Raw genomic sequence first — 16,696 nt, 5'->3', positions numbered from 1 at the left:
GTAAGCCCAAAGTCTGTTCACAATGCCCTAATTACAATTTGTTCATTAAGTGTGAATTAGCTTTAAACAAATGTATAGCGTAACCCCGATGCACGGCACTAAGCATATTCACTTAAGCAGCTGTATTCAACACTGATATATTGTTAGTTCTAGACTTTTTGACCTGATTTTACTGAACAAGTAGCATTCATTGAACTTCCATGATACATAGTTTTTATACTAAGTGCACTTTTGTTTTGTAATATCCACAGTTCTTTGTTAAATGATAATGTTTAAAATTGTCTACTATTTCTTGTAAGTTTATGGTCTAAGGATAATTCTAAACTGCACACTTTGTTCATGTGAGAAACAAGATATGCCCATCTCTTCAAATATCCTTTTATGAACATATAAATCCTCCCACTGGTGAACTGCAATTCCAAACATAGTGTTGCATTTCAACAGCTTGCTTGCAGTGAAGTATGAAGCATCACTAGCTCTAAGAAGAACCAGAACTACAAGACAACAGTATTGGCAGCAGTACTTGTAACAATCATTTAAGGGTTATAATAGACTGCAAACTGAACATGAATCTATGATCAGTGATGTCTTAGACTGTATAAGAACATTATTTCCAAACCTGTGGGGAAACTGGTACTATCTCTCCTACCAACAGTCACAAAGAGAGCTGAAATAAATTTTAAAACTTCATTCCTTGTAATCACCTGAACATGGCTTTGGAAACACTGACTAGCAAAACACAGAAAATTCACAGGATTATGAATGTATCATTCTCCTGTACAACTCAAGCTATAATCAAGCAACACTGCAACCTCACCACAATCAAAAGAGCAACAGAAGGTTCAATATATTTGTGGAAGGTAACACAGAACTCCATTGCCTTTTTATTCATCTTCAGGAATAAATGCTCCTTTCAATTTCTTCCCCTGATTAATGAAGCCCTGGATGAATCATCCTTCATTCAGGGCTTGAAATAATATGTGTGCAGCACATGTACTTCATAAGTATATGCAACAATTTATACATGCATCCTTGGGAAAATGTGGGAGTCCATCCCTTGGATGCTTTAAGTAATCAACTGACAGATATTTCTTGAAGATTGTTAGTGCCATCACTGCCCTTCACACAGGATTATGCAAAAAAATTCTTTTACAGGCCTTTGCTAGAGGAGTTCATATTAACATATAAAACATATTATAGATGTCAGTATTTCAGAACAATAGCTTACATGACAACATGATTAAATACTGCAGGAGCAGCTAAGTTTGGGTCAAAACAGTCCAAAAAATGAGATCCTACAGCCATAATATATTTTAATGTAGGTAATCTTGGAAAGAAACCAAAGATTCTTTTTGATTTATTTGATTTTTGTTAGACCCCACCCACCCCCCCAAAAATGTTAAAGAAGAAATGACAGTTCCATGGATGAAGACATGTGGTTCAGAGAAATGACAGCTCACTTACACTAAAGAGATATATTTTCCTTGGAGGAGCAAAGAGAAAGAATAATTTTGAATGATGCAACAAAAAAGAACAAAATGGTACAACTGATAAATTAGGCTGTAGTCCATTAAAGCTCATACCAAATAAAGTTTGTGTCTTTTTTTTTCAAAAAATCAGACTTTTTGTTGTTTTTAAAGAGAAATCCTTGTTTTTACAGAGAAACAACAGTCTGTAGAACAGGAAGTGGGGAATTTGTAGCCTTTCATATGTTCTTCAACTGCAACTCCCATCAGTCTTGGCTAGCACAGCCAATATTGAGGGTTGCAAATGTTGAAACGATTGGAGGGCCACTTCTATCCTATACAAATAAACTATTTCTTGACTGACACCAGCATTGCTACCACTAGGCTCAAAAAGGGGAAACCATCACCACACACAAACACACATGAAGCTCAATATGTCCAAAACGGAGCTTCTCGTTTTTCCACCTAAGTCTACTCTTCAACACTCCTTTTCTGTTTCTGTTGATAACATTTCTATTCAACCAGTCCATCAGGCCTGTAGTCTTGGTTTTATTTTTTATTCTTCTCTGTCGTGTATCCCCCAGATCCAGACCACAGCTAAGGCATGTGGATTGTTTTTATACAATACTGCCAAAATCCGACCATATCTCTCTGCCTCTATTGCCAAGATTCTGGTCCATGCCCTAGTGGTATCACAACTTGATTTCTGTAACATCCTTCTAGCTGGGCTTCCTCTTTCTCACCACCCGTCCTTTAATTTCTATCCAGCATTCAGCTGCAGCACGCATTATTACATCTGCCCACCGTTCCGACCATATCTCTCCTTTGTTGGCATCCCTTCACTGGCTCCCCCTCCCTTTCCATAGTCAGTATAAGCTCCTGTTGTTGACTTTTAAAGCCCTCCATGGGCTGGCCCCTCCTTATCTATCAAACCTTCTTTCTCCTCACCTTCTCGCTCAGGCCCTCCGTTCTGGTAGTCAAGGTCTGCTGTCTCAGCCCAGGATTTTCTCTGCCCCGTCCCGGATTCATCCCTTTTCACTTGCTGCCCCTCACTCTTGGAACCTCCTTCCCCCACGAACACGGCTCATCACTTCTTTAACTAGTTTCAAAACTGAGTTGAAGACCATCCTGTTCAGAGAAACATTCCCAGGCACTGCGTGACTATTATTTGCTATTTGACATTTTTAATTGGTTGCCTGTTTTATTGAACCCTTTCCTGTATTGCTATGTATTATTTATATGTATTCCGCTACTATTTTGTAGATTGTACGCCATGGACAGGTTTACTTGTATCTATTTTATTGTTTGTATGTACAGTGCTGTGCAAATCTACAGCACTATATAAATAAAGCATAGTAGTAGTAGTAGTAGTAGTAGTAATAATAATACATATGCACACAAAGGATAGAGGGTTCCACTATGACTGGTGGCCATGTAACACACTTCCCTGTGCCTGGACCAAAGTAGGCATGTTAGCACAGCTTGATGACAACATGGAAAAAATCCTAGCAACCATAATGACCACTGGAATGGAGAATTATGGGACGCTATTTAAAAAGCTGCCTATGTGTAGCTCAGTAAAAAGGAATAACTTGAAGTACTACACACTGTGTAGGAAGAGAACTGTTTAGATTCAAAAATATGATAAATGGAAGAACTATAGCTTTGCATCAGCCATTAATAACTTTAGGCTATGTCAGGAAATCTCTGCCTTTCTACCAGCAACCAGAAAGGTCATGGGAAGGAGAAGTGTCACTTATTTCAAGACATGAGGAATAATTTGTACAAAAATTATAAGAAAAAGCTCACTGTATCAGACCTAGGACCCTGAAATGCACCACAACCTTCCAATAGCAGACTTGCAGGAAGTTTGCCTGAAGCACAAAGGAAACATAAATTCGATGTTGTTTTTCCTTAACATAGACCCCTGCCAATCAGCACAAACTAGATGTGATATCACTTGCAAAAGTGTGGCCCACATAAATGGTTTAAAACCTTTGCCCTTTTAACCTATTTCATCTTGCTAAATTGTTTAATCTGTTTGTACCACAGTCTGTGTAAAACCATAAAGAATTGAAAACACTAGATGTATTTAAACAGACTAAGGAGCGCCCACACGCCTGGCAGCCCTCGCATGTGATGAGGGCGCCACAGCTGTAGTGCACCTGCCAGACGCGGCGCATTATGGTTACGTCACAGCTGCATAGCCTCCAAACGGCGCTGCGAGCTGCGACGCAACAGCCCCGTTCCTGGCACTTTGTGGCACCGCAAATAGAGCCGTCTTTTTGGGCTCCTTTTTTCCTGCACAGCAGCGCCACGCAATTTGTATGCTGCAGTGCTCCTGGCGCAGGAAAGAGAGGCGCCAAGGAGGCACCTCTTTTTGATGGTATGTATCCCGCCTAAAACTCCTGGCTCAATTACATATGCCTGATTTATATCATTGCCTTGTAATCTTCCTCAAAGCTGCTCTTGAAATCCACAATGAAAACAATACTAAGGACGTTTTCACACAGGGAGAATTGGATGTTTGTCCCAGGGTCATTCCAGAGTCAATGCAGGGTAAATCATGGTGTTTCACATTAATTCGCAAAATGCAATCGGAATGCATTCCAGAGTCAATCCAGGGTTATTCCAGGTTTAGGTAAATTCAGAGAAACACTGAAGTTATAAACCCTGCTCCACTCTAAAATTATAGTCAATTCAATTTTGCCTGGTATGGAACACATGTCTGGATCACCCTTGCGTTGGCTTTGCTAGAAACACCCCATGACCCTGCCATTTCTCTCCCTGTGGCTCTGCTCCCTGTATTCTCCAGAGGAATTTAAGATCCGCACCTCAGCACTGCCACTATCACCAGCCCATTCCCTGATAAGTCTCAGCGTCATCAGCACCGCCACTCACCCTGCCAAGTAGACCCAGGGGGACCCAGGGGACAGCCCTGGCCCCTGGAGGGAGGTGTTGCCCAGCCCCAGGCTCACGTTGCGGGGGTAATCCATTGCTGGAATGGAGCTCAGTTCAGCTCCATCCTGGCGGGGGCACCTCTGCCTTCAGCTTCCCTGCCTCCCTGCCCAGTCCCAGGACAGCAGAGCACATTTTCAGCAGCACCAGCAGCACCAGCAAAGGAGGACCAAGGCTGCCTCCTTCTGGGCAGCTGAAGACTCTTTCTGGGGGCACCCGGCCCTTCACTCCCTCCTTCCACCTCTCTTTAGCCTGGTGTCTGCATGTCCAGAAGGAGGGCTTCTCTGCTGGTGACGCCAGGGAAGGTGGGAGCAGTCCAGCCAACCTCTCTCCCTGACTGCCTCTCTCATCTGCCTGGCCCCATAACCAGGAAGGAAAAGGCAGTGAGGACACTCAGCATGCCTCCTGCCTGTTCCTTTCTGGCCAGCTGTCACTGGAGGGGAGGGCAGAAATGAAAAATCCTCCCCAGACACAATTCTGTCCTCCCTCCCTGACATCACATTAATTCGCAAGAGAAAGCATAGGCATGTGATGATTTCATTCATATTGGCAATGCTGTCTCCTTTGGATGGATGCTATTTGTCTTTGCGTGTGATGAGGCGGCATGTAATGGCATTCATTTTCGAATTGGCCCCACTTTCTTCTTCTTCTGGGATGGGACTACATTCCTCCACGTGTGAAAAAGTTATAAATCTGAGTGCACATACCAATATGAGATAGCACCAACACCTGGAATAACATACAGTCACTCTGAAGAAACAACAACAAATTAATCTGTATTTTGGATATCTGAGATCGACACAAGCTATACAAAAACACCTAAGGCCTTGAATATCCCATCAGCCTGTATTCTACATTCCTTTTAGTGTGGATGAAATTATTAATCCTCAGTAAAAGTACTGTTCCTTTAACAAAGTATGCTAATAAACAAGAAGCACAATGATTATTGTTTAAAGTAAAATTACTTCTTTTCTCACCTGTTACATTGTTAACTAATATATGGAAATACTGGAAAGCTTAAAGTTATATTTATCACAGTTCTTATTCAAGCATTTTAAAGACCCAAGATGGAGTCAACCATGTGATTACTGAGCAGCCCATGTTTGGCTCCTATGCATAAACAATCTGAAAAGAAGGCAACTGTTCTCCTGAGCAGTCTCCACCTGCTCCACCTTTAATAATAAAACCTGTCCAAGCAGATAGACCAGAATCCCACACCTCAGACGTGCCAAGCCTGTCAGACTTGTGTGTGTCATCATGGCTTCAAGCACAGAAAGAGGCTAAGCACTTCCTGTTAACAAACCAATTTATTAAAAAGTTAAAATTAAGCAAGGGGAGAAAGGAAGTCTAAGTAAGAGGAAAGGTATAGTCAGCTATTATCTGATAAGATAAAGAAATGAGATCACTGTCCTTAAACATGTATCAGTTTGAAATGCCTAACTTTGCAAGCTTACTAGCTTTCTTGTCTCCCAAATGAAGTTTTGAATTTTTAATATGGCCACACCTGGGTCAAGGAAGCTATTAGATTCTGTGACTGAAACGCTAGTGAATTACAGGTCTAAAGTTGTGTTAGCTGTGGAAAAAACATCTACAGATTAAATTTCAAAGCAACATTTTAATACCATATGCACAGGAAAGCTACACATATATTACACTAAATTGCCAATTAGTGAGAGGGGAGTCATGAAAATTATATTTACCTAAAACAGTACAGCACACAACAGTGGTAACAAGCAACTGTACTCAGGATATTAGAAAATATTAAGAGTGATTAAAACACTGTAATGCCATATGCACACATTTTGTACGCCCACATACTACACTAACAATTGCTGCAACAAGAGCACAGCAGTCAGAGAATAAATAGAAAAGCTTTAAGTATCTTAAACCCAACTGCTCGGGCTTAAATTATATGTAGATCAGACCACAAGGTACTATCCTACCATTGTTAACTTTACAACATTTTCCTCAACGCTACATTGTTCATATGTATGTGTACATAACTATCAAATCTGAGCATTCACAAATGGCTTACCACTGATTTGCCTTCTATGAAACTATCAAGCAGCTTGAAACTTGTACCAGGTCAGACACAAACCTAAAACATGGTTTGGCCTTACAAATACTCACTTACACATTCCTTCCTGGTCTTGTGCACAACTGTTAGTAGCTTTCTATTCTTGCCCTAGTGTGTCAGATCATCCTGCCAGGTACTATCTGCAATAACAACTGCTTTCCAGGTGGAAATCTTACTCTTCCTATTAAGATCTTTTATTTGCAAAAAAGCAGTGATTGATGCAGGGAGCTTCTACATGTAAAGCACAAGATCTTTTGTTAAGCTGTAGCACTCTCACCTTAATATCAGTATTGTTTGCTCATTACCTGAGAATCCCAGGTTTCATGACACTGCCCTTCTACTAGGCTGAAAGTGTAGGTCTTTTTATTTGGGGGGGGGGGGGTTCACATTCAGTCATTAACAACCACAAATATAAATTCCAAAGATGCATATAAATAAAGGCCAAGATCCTGTATTATTACACATAACTATGATGACACAGTACTGTCACTGTAGCTATGTTTGACTATGCCACCTCCAAAAACAATATCGTATGTCTGGCTTGCAATCTCATAACTACTCATAGATGCCTACCAAAATGTGCTAAACCCCCACATATGTCTGTGTGCGCACACACAAAAGTATCTCTTTTTGCATGCTTCTGATATAATACACAGAATCACAAAATTGGAAGAGAGCAGAAGGGCCATCCAGTCCAACCCACTGCCATGCAGGAATACACAATGAAAGCACCCCTGATAAATGGCCATCCAGTCTGTTTAAAAACCTGCAAAAAGGAGATTCCACCATATTCCAAGGCAGCATATTCCACTGTTGAACAGCTCAAAATAAATCCTATCTTTCCAAATCTGGGGTCTTTAGTTATACTGGACTGCAGCTCCCATCATCCATAGCAAGAACTATGCTGGGGGCCATGAGATTTATAGTCCAACTTGTCTGGAAGGCACCCAGTTTGTGTAGGCTCAGTTGAATAAGACATTGTACTACAACAATTGTAATGGTCTATATGTGTAGACCAAACGGAGAAGTCTGAATTATTATGACATATAAACAGAGTAAACTTTGTCTTTCTGAGATGACTACAGTACTTCCCAGTTATTTATACATTAGTCCCTAAATAAAGGTTCTACACTCCTTGGAAATAGAAAGTTTAAAAAGCAAGCCAGGTTTCTATTAACCTACAATCCAAATCATGTGAAATTCAACACATATGGGTAAGCGTACCTGTAAAACCATTTCTACAGAATGCATCCACACATTTATTTAGTTACAGTTGTTGTTAACTACCTTTAAGTCAACTTTGACACATAGTGACTAATTTCTCCCAGCACAAGATTCAAGGCAAATTAACAACTATTTCAAAATTCAGCTAAAGTTTTACTATATAAAAATTTAAAAATAATTAAACAACTCTCTTAAAACATATCTAAAACATAATTAAAAAGATAAAAGCACATCACATCACACTGAAAACAACTTTTTGCCACATGATTCAAGCCAAGGCCTTCATAAATGTAGTGCCACAGGAGAACGCACTAAAATCTGGGATCTCTCATATTTTCTCAAGTTTTCTGTTTTAAATATGCTTTAAAACAGTGGTCATGGAAATTCAGTAGGTGAACTATTTAAATGGAATAGTTAATTTAATTGTTTTTTAATTAGTATATAAAAACATACAAGTCTTTATGCAACTATAAAGAAACTGTTGGGAGAAACTTTTTCTTGGACTTCTTACTATCTTCCATCTCTAATCTAGGCACAGTTAAACCATACGATCTGACTTAAAATATGTATCAACATAATTTTCACATCAAAATGAAATACTTGTTCTACTGTGATATCAACAGTAAAGCAATGGGTTATTGTTTTTTTCCTACATGAAATATCTTATTTGGGATGGTTGCAGAAGACTAACCATCTAATCTGACATAAACTATTATCAATCATCTTCATTCAAATTCAGTGGCAGCTAGTTTGTTTGCCTATCAGACTGTACATTAGATAGCAGAAAACCCCTTATAATCCCAGGATCTAAGAGATAACATGGAAGCAGTTATATACTGAGGATGTCAAGAATATTCAGTTTATGGCTACACTGAAAGAGAATTATACGTAAGGTTGACTTGTAGTTGAGTAGTCAAGAATATACAATATTTAAGAACATTTAGCACTACAGTACTTCAGCACAGAAGCATTTGTCAAACCAGATGTTTCAAGCAAATTTATGTTGGTCATATTATTATTTAAGAAATCAGTTAAACGTTTAAGTACAAAAGAGTTCTCAAAATAATTTTGAGAACATTTTTACTCTGGATTCTAGTGCATTATCAGAATTATTGCAGAAGATTAGAAATATTACACACAGAATTCCAATTCGGTACTAACCAAAACAAATATTAAATCTTACGGAATTCAGATAGATTATATTTTGATCAATTTAGCAAAAGACTAGCAGTGTCAATATAATGGAAAAATAGTCTTCCTGTCTAGCTTGTCTCTCTGCTCACCTCATTCCAGTAAACTGAATTTCTAGCAAAATCTGTCAGTTATAAAAAGTTTTGATATAAGAATTAGAGTTTCATTTATTTTATGCTAATAAAAGATATTATTATGGTTGTTGTAGTTTTTGTTGTTTGTATCCTGCTCTTTTCCCAAAACTGGGGCTCAAAGATAACTGACTTTAGAACCATATCAACTTTTAGATCCCCTTTGAAAGTCCTAGTAGGATTTTTAAATATGCCACTGCTATGATTGAACATCTCACCCTTCATCTCTGGCCACTTTAAAGTACAGATGGCAAAAGTACTGTAACATGAAAGAAAATATGTATGAAACGCATGAGCTCAGCAGGTTCACATTTCAGGAAGAGAATCAAATCCCCATCCTGAAGTGTGGAAAACCTCTGCATCAGGATTACACATTAATATTAAATGCCTGTCATCTGTTGTTCCATTATCATGGAATAACTTAAGTCAAGTGAGATATGAGCTTCTTGTTTCAGAGAAGGCCACTAACAAACACGAAAGAGACAAGAGAAACCTGAGAACCACAGGGAACAAAGCAAGCTACCTAAATTATCTCCTTTCTTAAATATGAAACACCTTTTAATTAAGGACAGGTCAGTTTACATAGCATATACCAACAAAGTTATTGACATCACATATTTTTTACTGGCAGTAATGACTTGATTTACCCGCCATAGGATGAGATGGCTAAAATGCATTTAAGCATAATAGTTTACCAGTTGGGTCATATCTACATCATAGGTTACCTCACTTATTTAGGGAGGATCTGGCCTCAGGTATTTTTTACTACCCATTTACCTTTATTGCTTAGCATCCCACCTATTCATGAATGTAACCACATTTTCTCTTTCTCAGAATGTTTGTATAGCTCAGAACTACATCAGACTTGTGGAATTTTCCTGAGGATGTGAGGATATGGTTTACATGTCTGTCATCCAAGACTGCAAAATTTCTCTTTAAAAACTGTCAGTACAGTATCATATTTTAAGGCACCTAGAGAACCAAGTGTCTGGGATTTTCCCAGCTCCATCTTCTATCATCCTAGATGGTCCTTTGTGAAACAATTCAAAAGAAATAAGTGAAGCTTGGTATTTACTCATAGCATAAGAATGTACCTATGACGAAATTGTTTTGCAAATTTGTACATCTGCACTGTCACATGATCCTAATGCAAAAAAGAAATACAAAATGGGATTATCTGCTGCCTTCTGTAGTACAGCAGTAGTGGAGATGTTTTTGACCTTCCAAATGTGTTGGGCTCTCCCAGATATTTGTGGGCTAAAACATCTGGAGAGCCAAATGTTCCCTACCGCTATGCTAGACAGAACAGAGAAGGCACAAAGGAGAACAGAGCCCTGTGAAAGTGGAAAAACTACAAATTAATGTTTTTAACCTCATATAGCACTCCTCTAAGACTCTCTAGTTCCTCCAGCACAGCAATATGGTCAGCTTGCAGCACAAGTCGACCACAGAGTCATGCTGGAGGACCTAGAGATTTCTAGAGATAACATATTAATCAAATCCTCAAGAGTCAAAACTGCCAATATGGAAGGCCAGCTGTATTTCTTACATATCATAGGTTTGTACTGGGATACAATTCTATACAGTGAGTTTGTCTGTTCTAAGCAATACAGTCTGAACTTAGGCAAAAGAGGTCCATACCTTGGCAATGCTTCTTTTCCAGGTCAACTATAAAATCAACACCCTGACACTGGCTAACACACACACACACACACACACACACACAGAGAGAGAGAGAGAGAGAGAGAGAGAGAGAACAGCAAGATTTTTTTAAAATTATGTCAATCATTTTTATCCCCTTTTCCTATTAAAAAAAAGTCCAAAGTGGCTTTCAAGAAGCATGTTACACCAATGTCTCTGTCTAGTAAATGAAGACCAGAATTCTAGAACAACTTTGAACAATCTGGTGTCCTCTAGATATTTGGGGCTATAGTTTCCACCATCACTGGCCATACTGCCTGGGGCTGATGGGAACAGCAGTCCCAACACAGAGACCACCAAGGTAGGGAAGTGTGTATCACATCCAATTCAAGTCAAACATGACATTCATGGCTTCTGTCCTTCAACAAGCATTCATCTTGTGCTTCAAAGTTATATGCAAGAAGCCTGCTGAGCAAACACTTGTCATGAAATACTAATGCAATCAGTAATATTTATCCCCATCTCTCTTTACGAAACATATGTAAAGCCTTATAAAAGCTACAACACTCCAGACATTGAAGTATCTACACACAAAAGTACAAAACACCCTTATGTCAGATCATCTGGATAAAACTTTGATCCTTTGACACTACTACTTCACACCATTCACTATTTACTGTCCTCATTAACCTCAGAGAAGATAAGATTTCATCCTAAGTGGAGGAAAATATCTACAGAAGTTCAGGCCCTATTACAAATGGATGATTGTGACAATCATACACCTACTCAGCACTTTTATCTGATGTATCTAAAACCAACTAGAATCTAAAGAATGTTTTTAATAAGGATTGGCTGTATGCCTGAGTTTCTCTTCTTATGTAAACATTAGGCCCAAACACTTCAGCTTTGACTTATTTTTAACAATCTGCTTCCTACTATTTGGAATAATACCTGGCAAATCCAAGGTGAAGGCTGGGGTTCCTTTAGTTGGGAGCAAGAACAGAACTGAGGCCAAAAGGTGCCAAAATATAGCTGCCATAAAGGTGGCACTTTTCTTTTGCTCTGATCCTGCCACTTAAATATGGAAAATCTTTCCAGTGGGAGCTGGAAAGATACAATTGGTCCTTGATCCCAAAATCTTGACCTCTTGCGAATCTGAATGAATGGAAACACTTCTCATAAAAATGCAGAGGTGTGGGCTGTGAGCTGCTATCTGCATAAAATTTTATTTCCCCTGTAGATAAATATTTTATTGGAAAAATATGCTGCGGGGGAAAGGGGGAGGCTGAAATCCAATGACAAGTTATATTGAGAATAAGTTACACTACATTTAGTGTGACTTACCTCCAAGAATGCTCAAGGTGAGCCAATGTGGCATAGTGGTTCAAGTATTGGACTATGACTCTGGAGATCAAGGTTCATGAAACCCACTGGGTGACGCTGGGCAGGTCACATGCTCTCAGCCTCAGGGGGGGGAGGCAAGGGCAAACCTCCTCTGAACAAATCTTGCCAAGAAAACCTCATAATAAGACAGTCTGCTTCCTACTATTAGGAATAGTGTCCCACAGCACACCTGGCTAATGTACCCAGTGCAAGGTGAAGGCTGGAATCCTGTTAGTTACTCCCAAATCGAGTAGATCCACTGAATCAATTCTCCAGTTGTGAGTCAACACATAAATCAATCAATACTTTTAGTGCATTGGGCCCCCTCTAGTTGAGAGCAAGAATAGGCCAAAAGGCACCAAGATACAGGTCAGGGATGTAGCCGGGGGGGGGGGGATCTGGGGGTCCGGACCCCCCCTTCCATTAGAAAAATGAATGGTGTGTGCTGCTGCGCCGCCGCACTCAAGCCCCATTATAATGGTGGCACTTAGTCTGGACCCCCCCCTTCCTAAAATCCTAGCTACGTCCCTGTACAGGTGCCATAAAGGTAGTCTCCAGTGTAGCATGAGCACTGGACTCTGTCTCTGGAGACCAAGGTTTGAGTCTCAGCTTGGCCATGGAGACTCCCTGGGTGAGTCACATCTTCTCAGCCTCAGGGGAAGGTAATGGCAAACCTCTTTGAACAAACTGTAATAGGTTCACCTTAGAATTGCCATAAGTTGGGAAATGATTTGAAGGCACACAGGAACAGCAAAGGTGGTCTCCATAAGTTGGAAATTAGTTTTGCCTTTGGCCATTAGTCATGCCTCTTAACTTTTGTATATTTTATTTTAATCTTATACTGTTTTTAGATTACCTTAACTGATTTTCAATTTTATTGTAATGTTTTTTTAAAGTGTTTTTATCTGTGAGCCACCTTGGATCCCTTCTGGGAGAAAAGAGCATACAAACAAAATAAAATAAAACAAAAATGACTTGAAGGGACACAATAACAACAACAAATGCGGTTGCCATAAGTTGAAAATGACTTGAAGGCACACAAGAACATCAACGGTCGTCACTAGAAGCCAGAAAAGAGTCGAAGAGACACAACAAATGTGGTCCCCATAAATTGGAAATGACTTGAGGTGACACAACAACAACAACAACAACAACAAATGTGGTCCCCATAAGTTGGAAACAACTTGAAGGCACACAACAACAACAAATGTGGTTGCCATAAGTGGGAAATGTCTTGAGGGCACACAATAACAAAGGTGGTCCCCTGTAAGTCAGAAATGACCTGAAAGCACACAGCAACAACAGCAACAACAACAAAGATGGACCTCATAAGCCAGAAAGGACTTGAAGGCACACAACAATAGCATAGTCCTCATAAATCTGAAATGACCTGAAGGCCCAGCACAACAACAAAGATGGTCCTCATAAATTGGAAAGGACTTGAAGGCACACAACAAAAACAGCCGGAATCCCCAAGACTGGGCTGCTAACTTTTAGCTGAAGAAGGGGAAGAGGGGAAGGATGGGGAGACGATTTGATCCAAAGCACATGGCAGAAACAACCCAGTTCAAGGCCACTTTAACCATCCTGGCTCAGTGCTAGGGCACCCTGGGAATTTCAGTTTTATTGTGGCACTAGAACTCTCTGGTAGAGAAGGCTAAATGTCACATAAAAATATTGCGCCAGAGCAGTTAAAGCAGTCTCAAAGTGGATTATTTCTGCAGTGTGTTTTGGACCTCACCAAACTACTGTCCTTAGAATTCCCTAGCACTGAGCCGAGGCAGTGAAAGTGGTCCCAAGGGTGGGTTGTTTCTGCATTCTGGACCTTGGTGAAGGTGGGAGGAGGATCCCTGCATCACACAATAGATAAATAACCTGGTTTGGCACCGCTTTAACTCGTTGTCTGGCTCAAGGCTATGGAATTCTGGGAGCTGGCGTTTCTTGTGGAGCCCCGAGCAGAACCAAACGGGTTTATTTCTCTAGTGTGGATGCAGCAAAGGCCAATGCTGGTGGTAATGGCGATGATGATGATGAAGCCGCCGGGGTCCTGCTCACCTGCTGGATGCGCCTCCGGGCCCGGAGGAGGACCTCCTCGTAGCCCTTCTGCCGGAGCTCGCTGAGGCTCTGGTAGTACTCCTCGGGGTCGTCGGCCTCGGCGAAGAGGACCTGGGAGAGGATCTTCCAGCCGCAGGTGTCGAGGCAGTGGCCCAGGTAGACCTGGAGCTGGGCGCAGAGGCCGTCCATCTCGGCCCGGGAGAGCTCCGGGGAGCCGAAGAGCACCGTCCACATCCCCGAAGGCTCCTCGGGGAGCGCCGGCAGGCAGGGCTCCAGCTCCGAGCTGACCGAGCAGAGCTGCTGGTGGACGGCCCGCAGGTCCTGGAAGGAGAAGAGCCCGGCCCAGCTGCACTCCTCGCCGGAGGGAGAAGCAGCAGGAGCCGGCGGCGGAAGGGAGGAGGAGGAGGATGGAGGAGGAGGAGGGTGCAGTGGTGGAGGCGGCGGCGGCGGCTCCGTTTCTTTGGAAGAGGAAGGGCCCCTGGAGGGCTCCCCTTTGGCCAGCTCCAGGAGCTCCATCTCCTCCGCTGCGCCGGACACAGGGCTGCAAGGAGGCCGCGGGGCCTTGGCCGGGCTCCGAGGGGACGGGGAGGCCGCTTCGGGGCCTTGGCTCCTCGGGGAGCCCTGCGAGGGAGAGGACGGGGGTGGCGGGGGGCCTTTGCGCAGAGGCGCCTTGGAGGGGGCCGCTGCCGGGGGGCTTCCCCTGCGGAGCTCCCTGGAGCCGCTGCGCTGCCTCTGGGCGGTGCGGTTGTGGCAGGTGAGGGCGAACTTGCCCTCGATCTCGTTCCAGGCCACGATGAAGGCGAACTTGGGCCGCTCCCGCTCCTGGAAGGCCTGCGGACGCACCGCCACCCAGTCCGCCTCCAGCGCCTCCTCCACCGCCAGGAAAGGCGCGCTCATGGCGGAGCCCGACCACGACCCACCCTCGGCCTCACCGCAGCCCACCCCCCGCCATTTGGGGAAGGCCTTGACGGGGAGAGAGGGATGCGGACAGCGCCGGAGGAGAGGTCAGCCAGGAAGAGGAGGCCTCCTCCCCCGCGCCTTTGCCTGGAGTCACCAGGGCCCTCCTCCAGCCAGTTTAGGAAGTCTTTCTGGGGGAAGGGGATGCGGCCGCTGCCGGGGGCTCAGCCAAGAGGCCCCCCTCCTCCTCCTCCTTGCCTTGGGAGAGAGAGGAGTGCGAGGAGGCTGTTGTTGTTGTTGTGGCTGTTGTGTGCCTCAGTCCTCCTCCTCCTCCTCGCCTTGGCCTCCTTCGCTGGGCTTTGTGTTGCTCTGCCTTCCGCAGCCCTTCCTCGCTTGGAGTCACCAGAGCCCACCGCCAGCCATTTTCGGAAGTCCTTAGGGGAAGGAGAGGGATGCGGGGCTCAGCCAAGAGGCCAGGGACTCCTCCTCGTTGCCTTGGCCCCCTTCCCTGGCTTTGTTGGCTCCTTGCAAGGCAGAGCCCGAGGGGGGGGGGGTGGCTCCTAAGGGCCTCCTCGGCTGAAATGGAGGCCCTGGGCACCTTGAGAAGCCTCGGGGGCGAGTGAGGAGGAGGCCAGCGCTGGGGCCTTTCGGACTCTCTCCGCCGCTGCTGCTGCTGCTGCGGCCTCACCACCGGGAAGGGAAGCCTTTCTCTCCTTTTCCTCCTCCTCCTCCTCCTTCCCTCCTTCCTTTGGCGCAGAAAGAGACTCCTCCTCTCCGACGCCAGCCAGCCCCGGGGCTCCCAGGGCGAGAGACGGCGAGGGCAGGCCAGAGAGAGAGAGAACAGAAAGGGCGCCCTTCTTTCTTTCTTTCTTTCTTTCTTTCTTTCTTTCTTTCCTTCCTTCCTCCTCCTCCTGCTTTCCTCTCCTGCCTCACCGACCGGATTGCCCTCTTTCTCCGGTTTCTCTCTCTTTGCCAGACTTCCTTCTCCCCTCCCCTTTCTTTCTCTCTCTCTCTCATGAGTCACAATAACAAACAAGGGCTGAGGAATAATCCGCTTTGACGCTGCTTTGAACTGCCACGGATCCCCGCTGTGGCATCCTGGGAGCTGTAGTTTTGTTGTGGCTGGAGCGGTTACTTTTGTATCCCCGCAGCACTCTTGTCGGCGTTTTGGCCAAGGCTGCATATCCCCACTGCGGGGACAGTCCGCTTCTACAGTCCCCAGAATGCCACGGGTTCCATGCTGTAGAACAAACTGCAGTTCCCAGAATTCCATAACATGGAGCCATAGCAGTTAAAGCTCTGGGGGGCCCAACAAGCTACAATTCGCACAATTTCATAGCATGGCGCTGTGGCCATTAAAGCTCTGGGGCCTTAGCAAACTACAATTTCCAGAACGCCATAGCATGGAGCCATGGCAGTAAAAGTTATGTGGCCCCAATAAGCTACAATTGCCAGAATAACACGAAGTCGTGGCAATAAAAGCTCTGTGGCCCCAACAAACTACAATTCCCAGAATTTCATAGCAGGGAGCCATGGCAGTAAAAGTTATGTGGCCTCAACAAGCTACAATTCCCAGAATAACACAAATCCATGGCAATAAAAGCTCTGTGGCCCCAACAAACTACAATTCCCAGAATTTCATAGCAGGGAGCCATGGCAGTAAAAGTTTTGGG

The 16,696-nt window shown here is 43.5% G+C and overlaps 1 protein-coding gene across 1 annotated transcript in view; it reads right to left on the bottom strand.

Moving 5' to 3' along the window:
* JMY (junction mediating and regulatory protein, p53 cofactor) overlaps positions 1-16,017 on the bottom strand; it is a 60,414-nt gene extending 44,397 nt beyond the window's left edge. Inside the window, exons 1-2 of the mRNA XM_042451346.1 lie at positions 15,622-16,017; positions 14,127-15,517 (exon numbers count right to left, since the gene is read on the bottom strand). Coding sequence (XP_042307280.1) covers positions 14,127-15,023 — 897 coding nt within the window. The 5' untranslated portion in view covers positions 15,024-15,517; positions 15,622-16,017. The remainder of the gene's footprint in view (positions 1-14,126; positions 15,518-15,621) is intronic.
* Between the last annotated feature and the right edge of the window lie 679 nt (positions 16,018-16,696).

Source organism: Sceloporus undulatus, chromosome 2, assembly GCF_019175285.1.
Source record: "Sceloporus undulatus isolate JIND9_A2432 ecotype Alabama chromosome 2, SceUnd_v1.1, whole genome shotgun sequence".
Classification (NCBI taxonomy): Eukaryota; Metazoa; Chordata; class Lepidosauria; order Squamata; family Phrynosomatidae; genus Sceloporus; species Sceloporus undulatus.
Note: the sequence above shows the minus strand (reverse complement) of the source record. Positions and strands in the feature narration are given on the sequence as shown.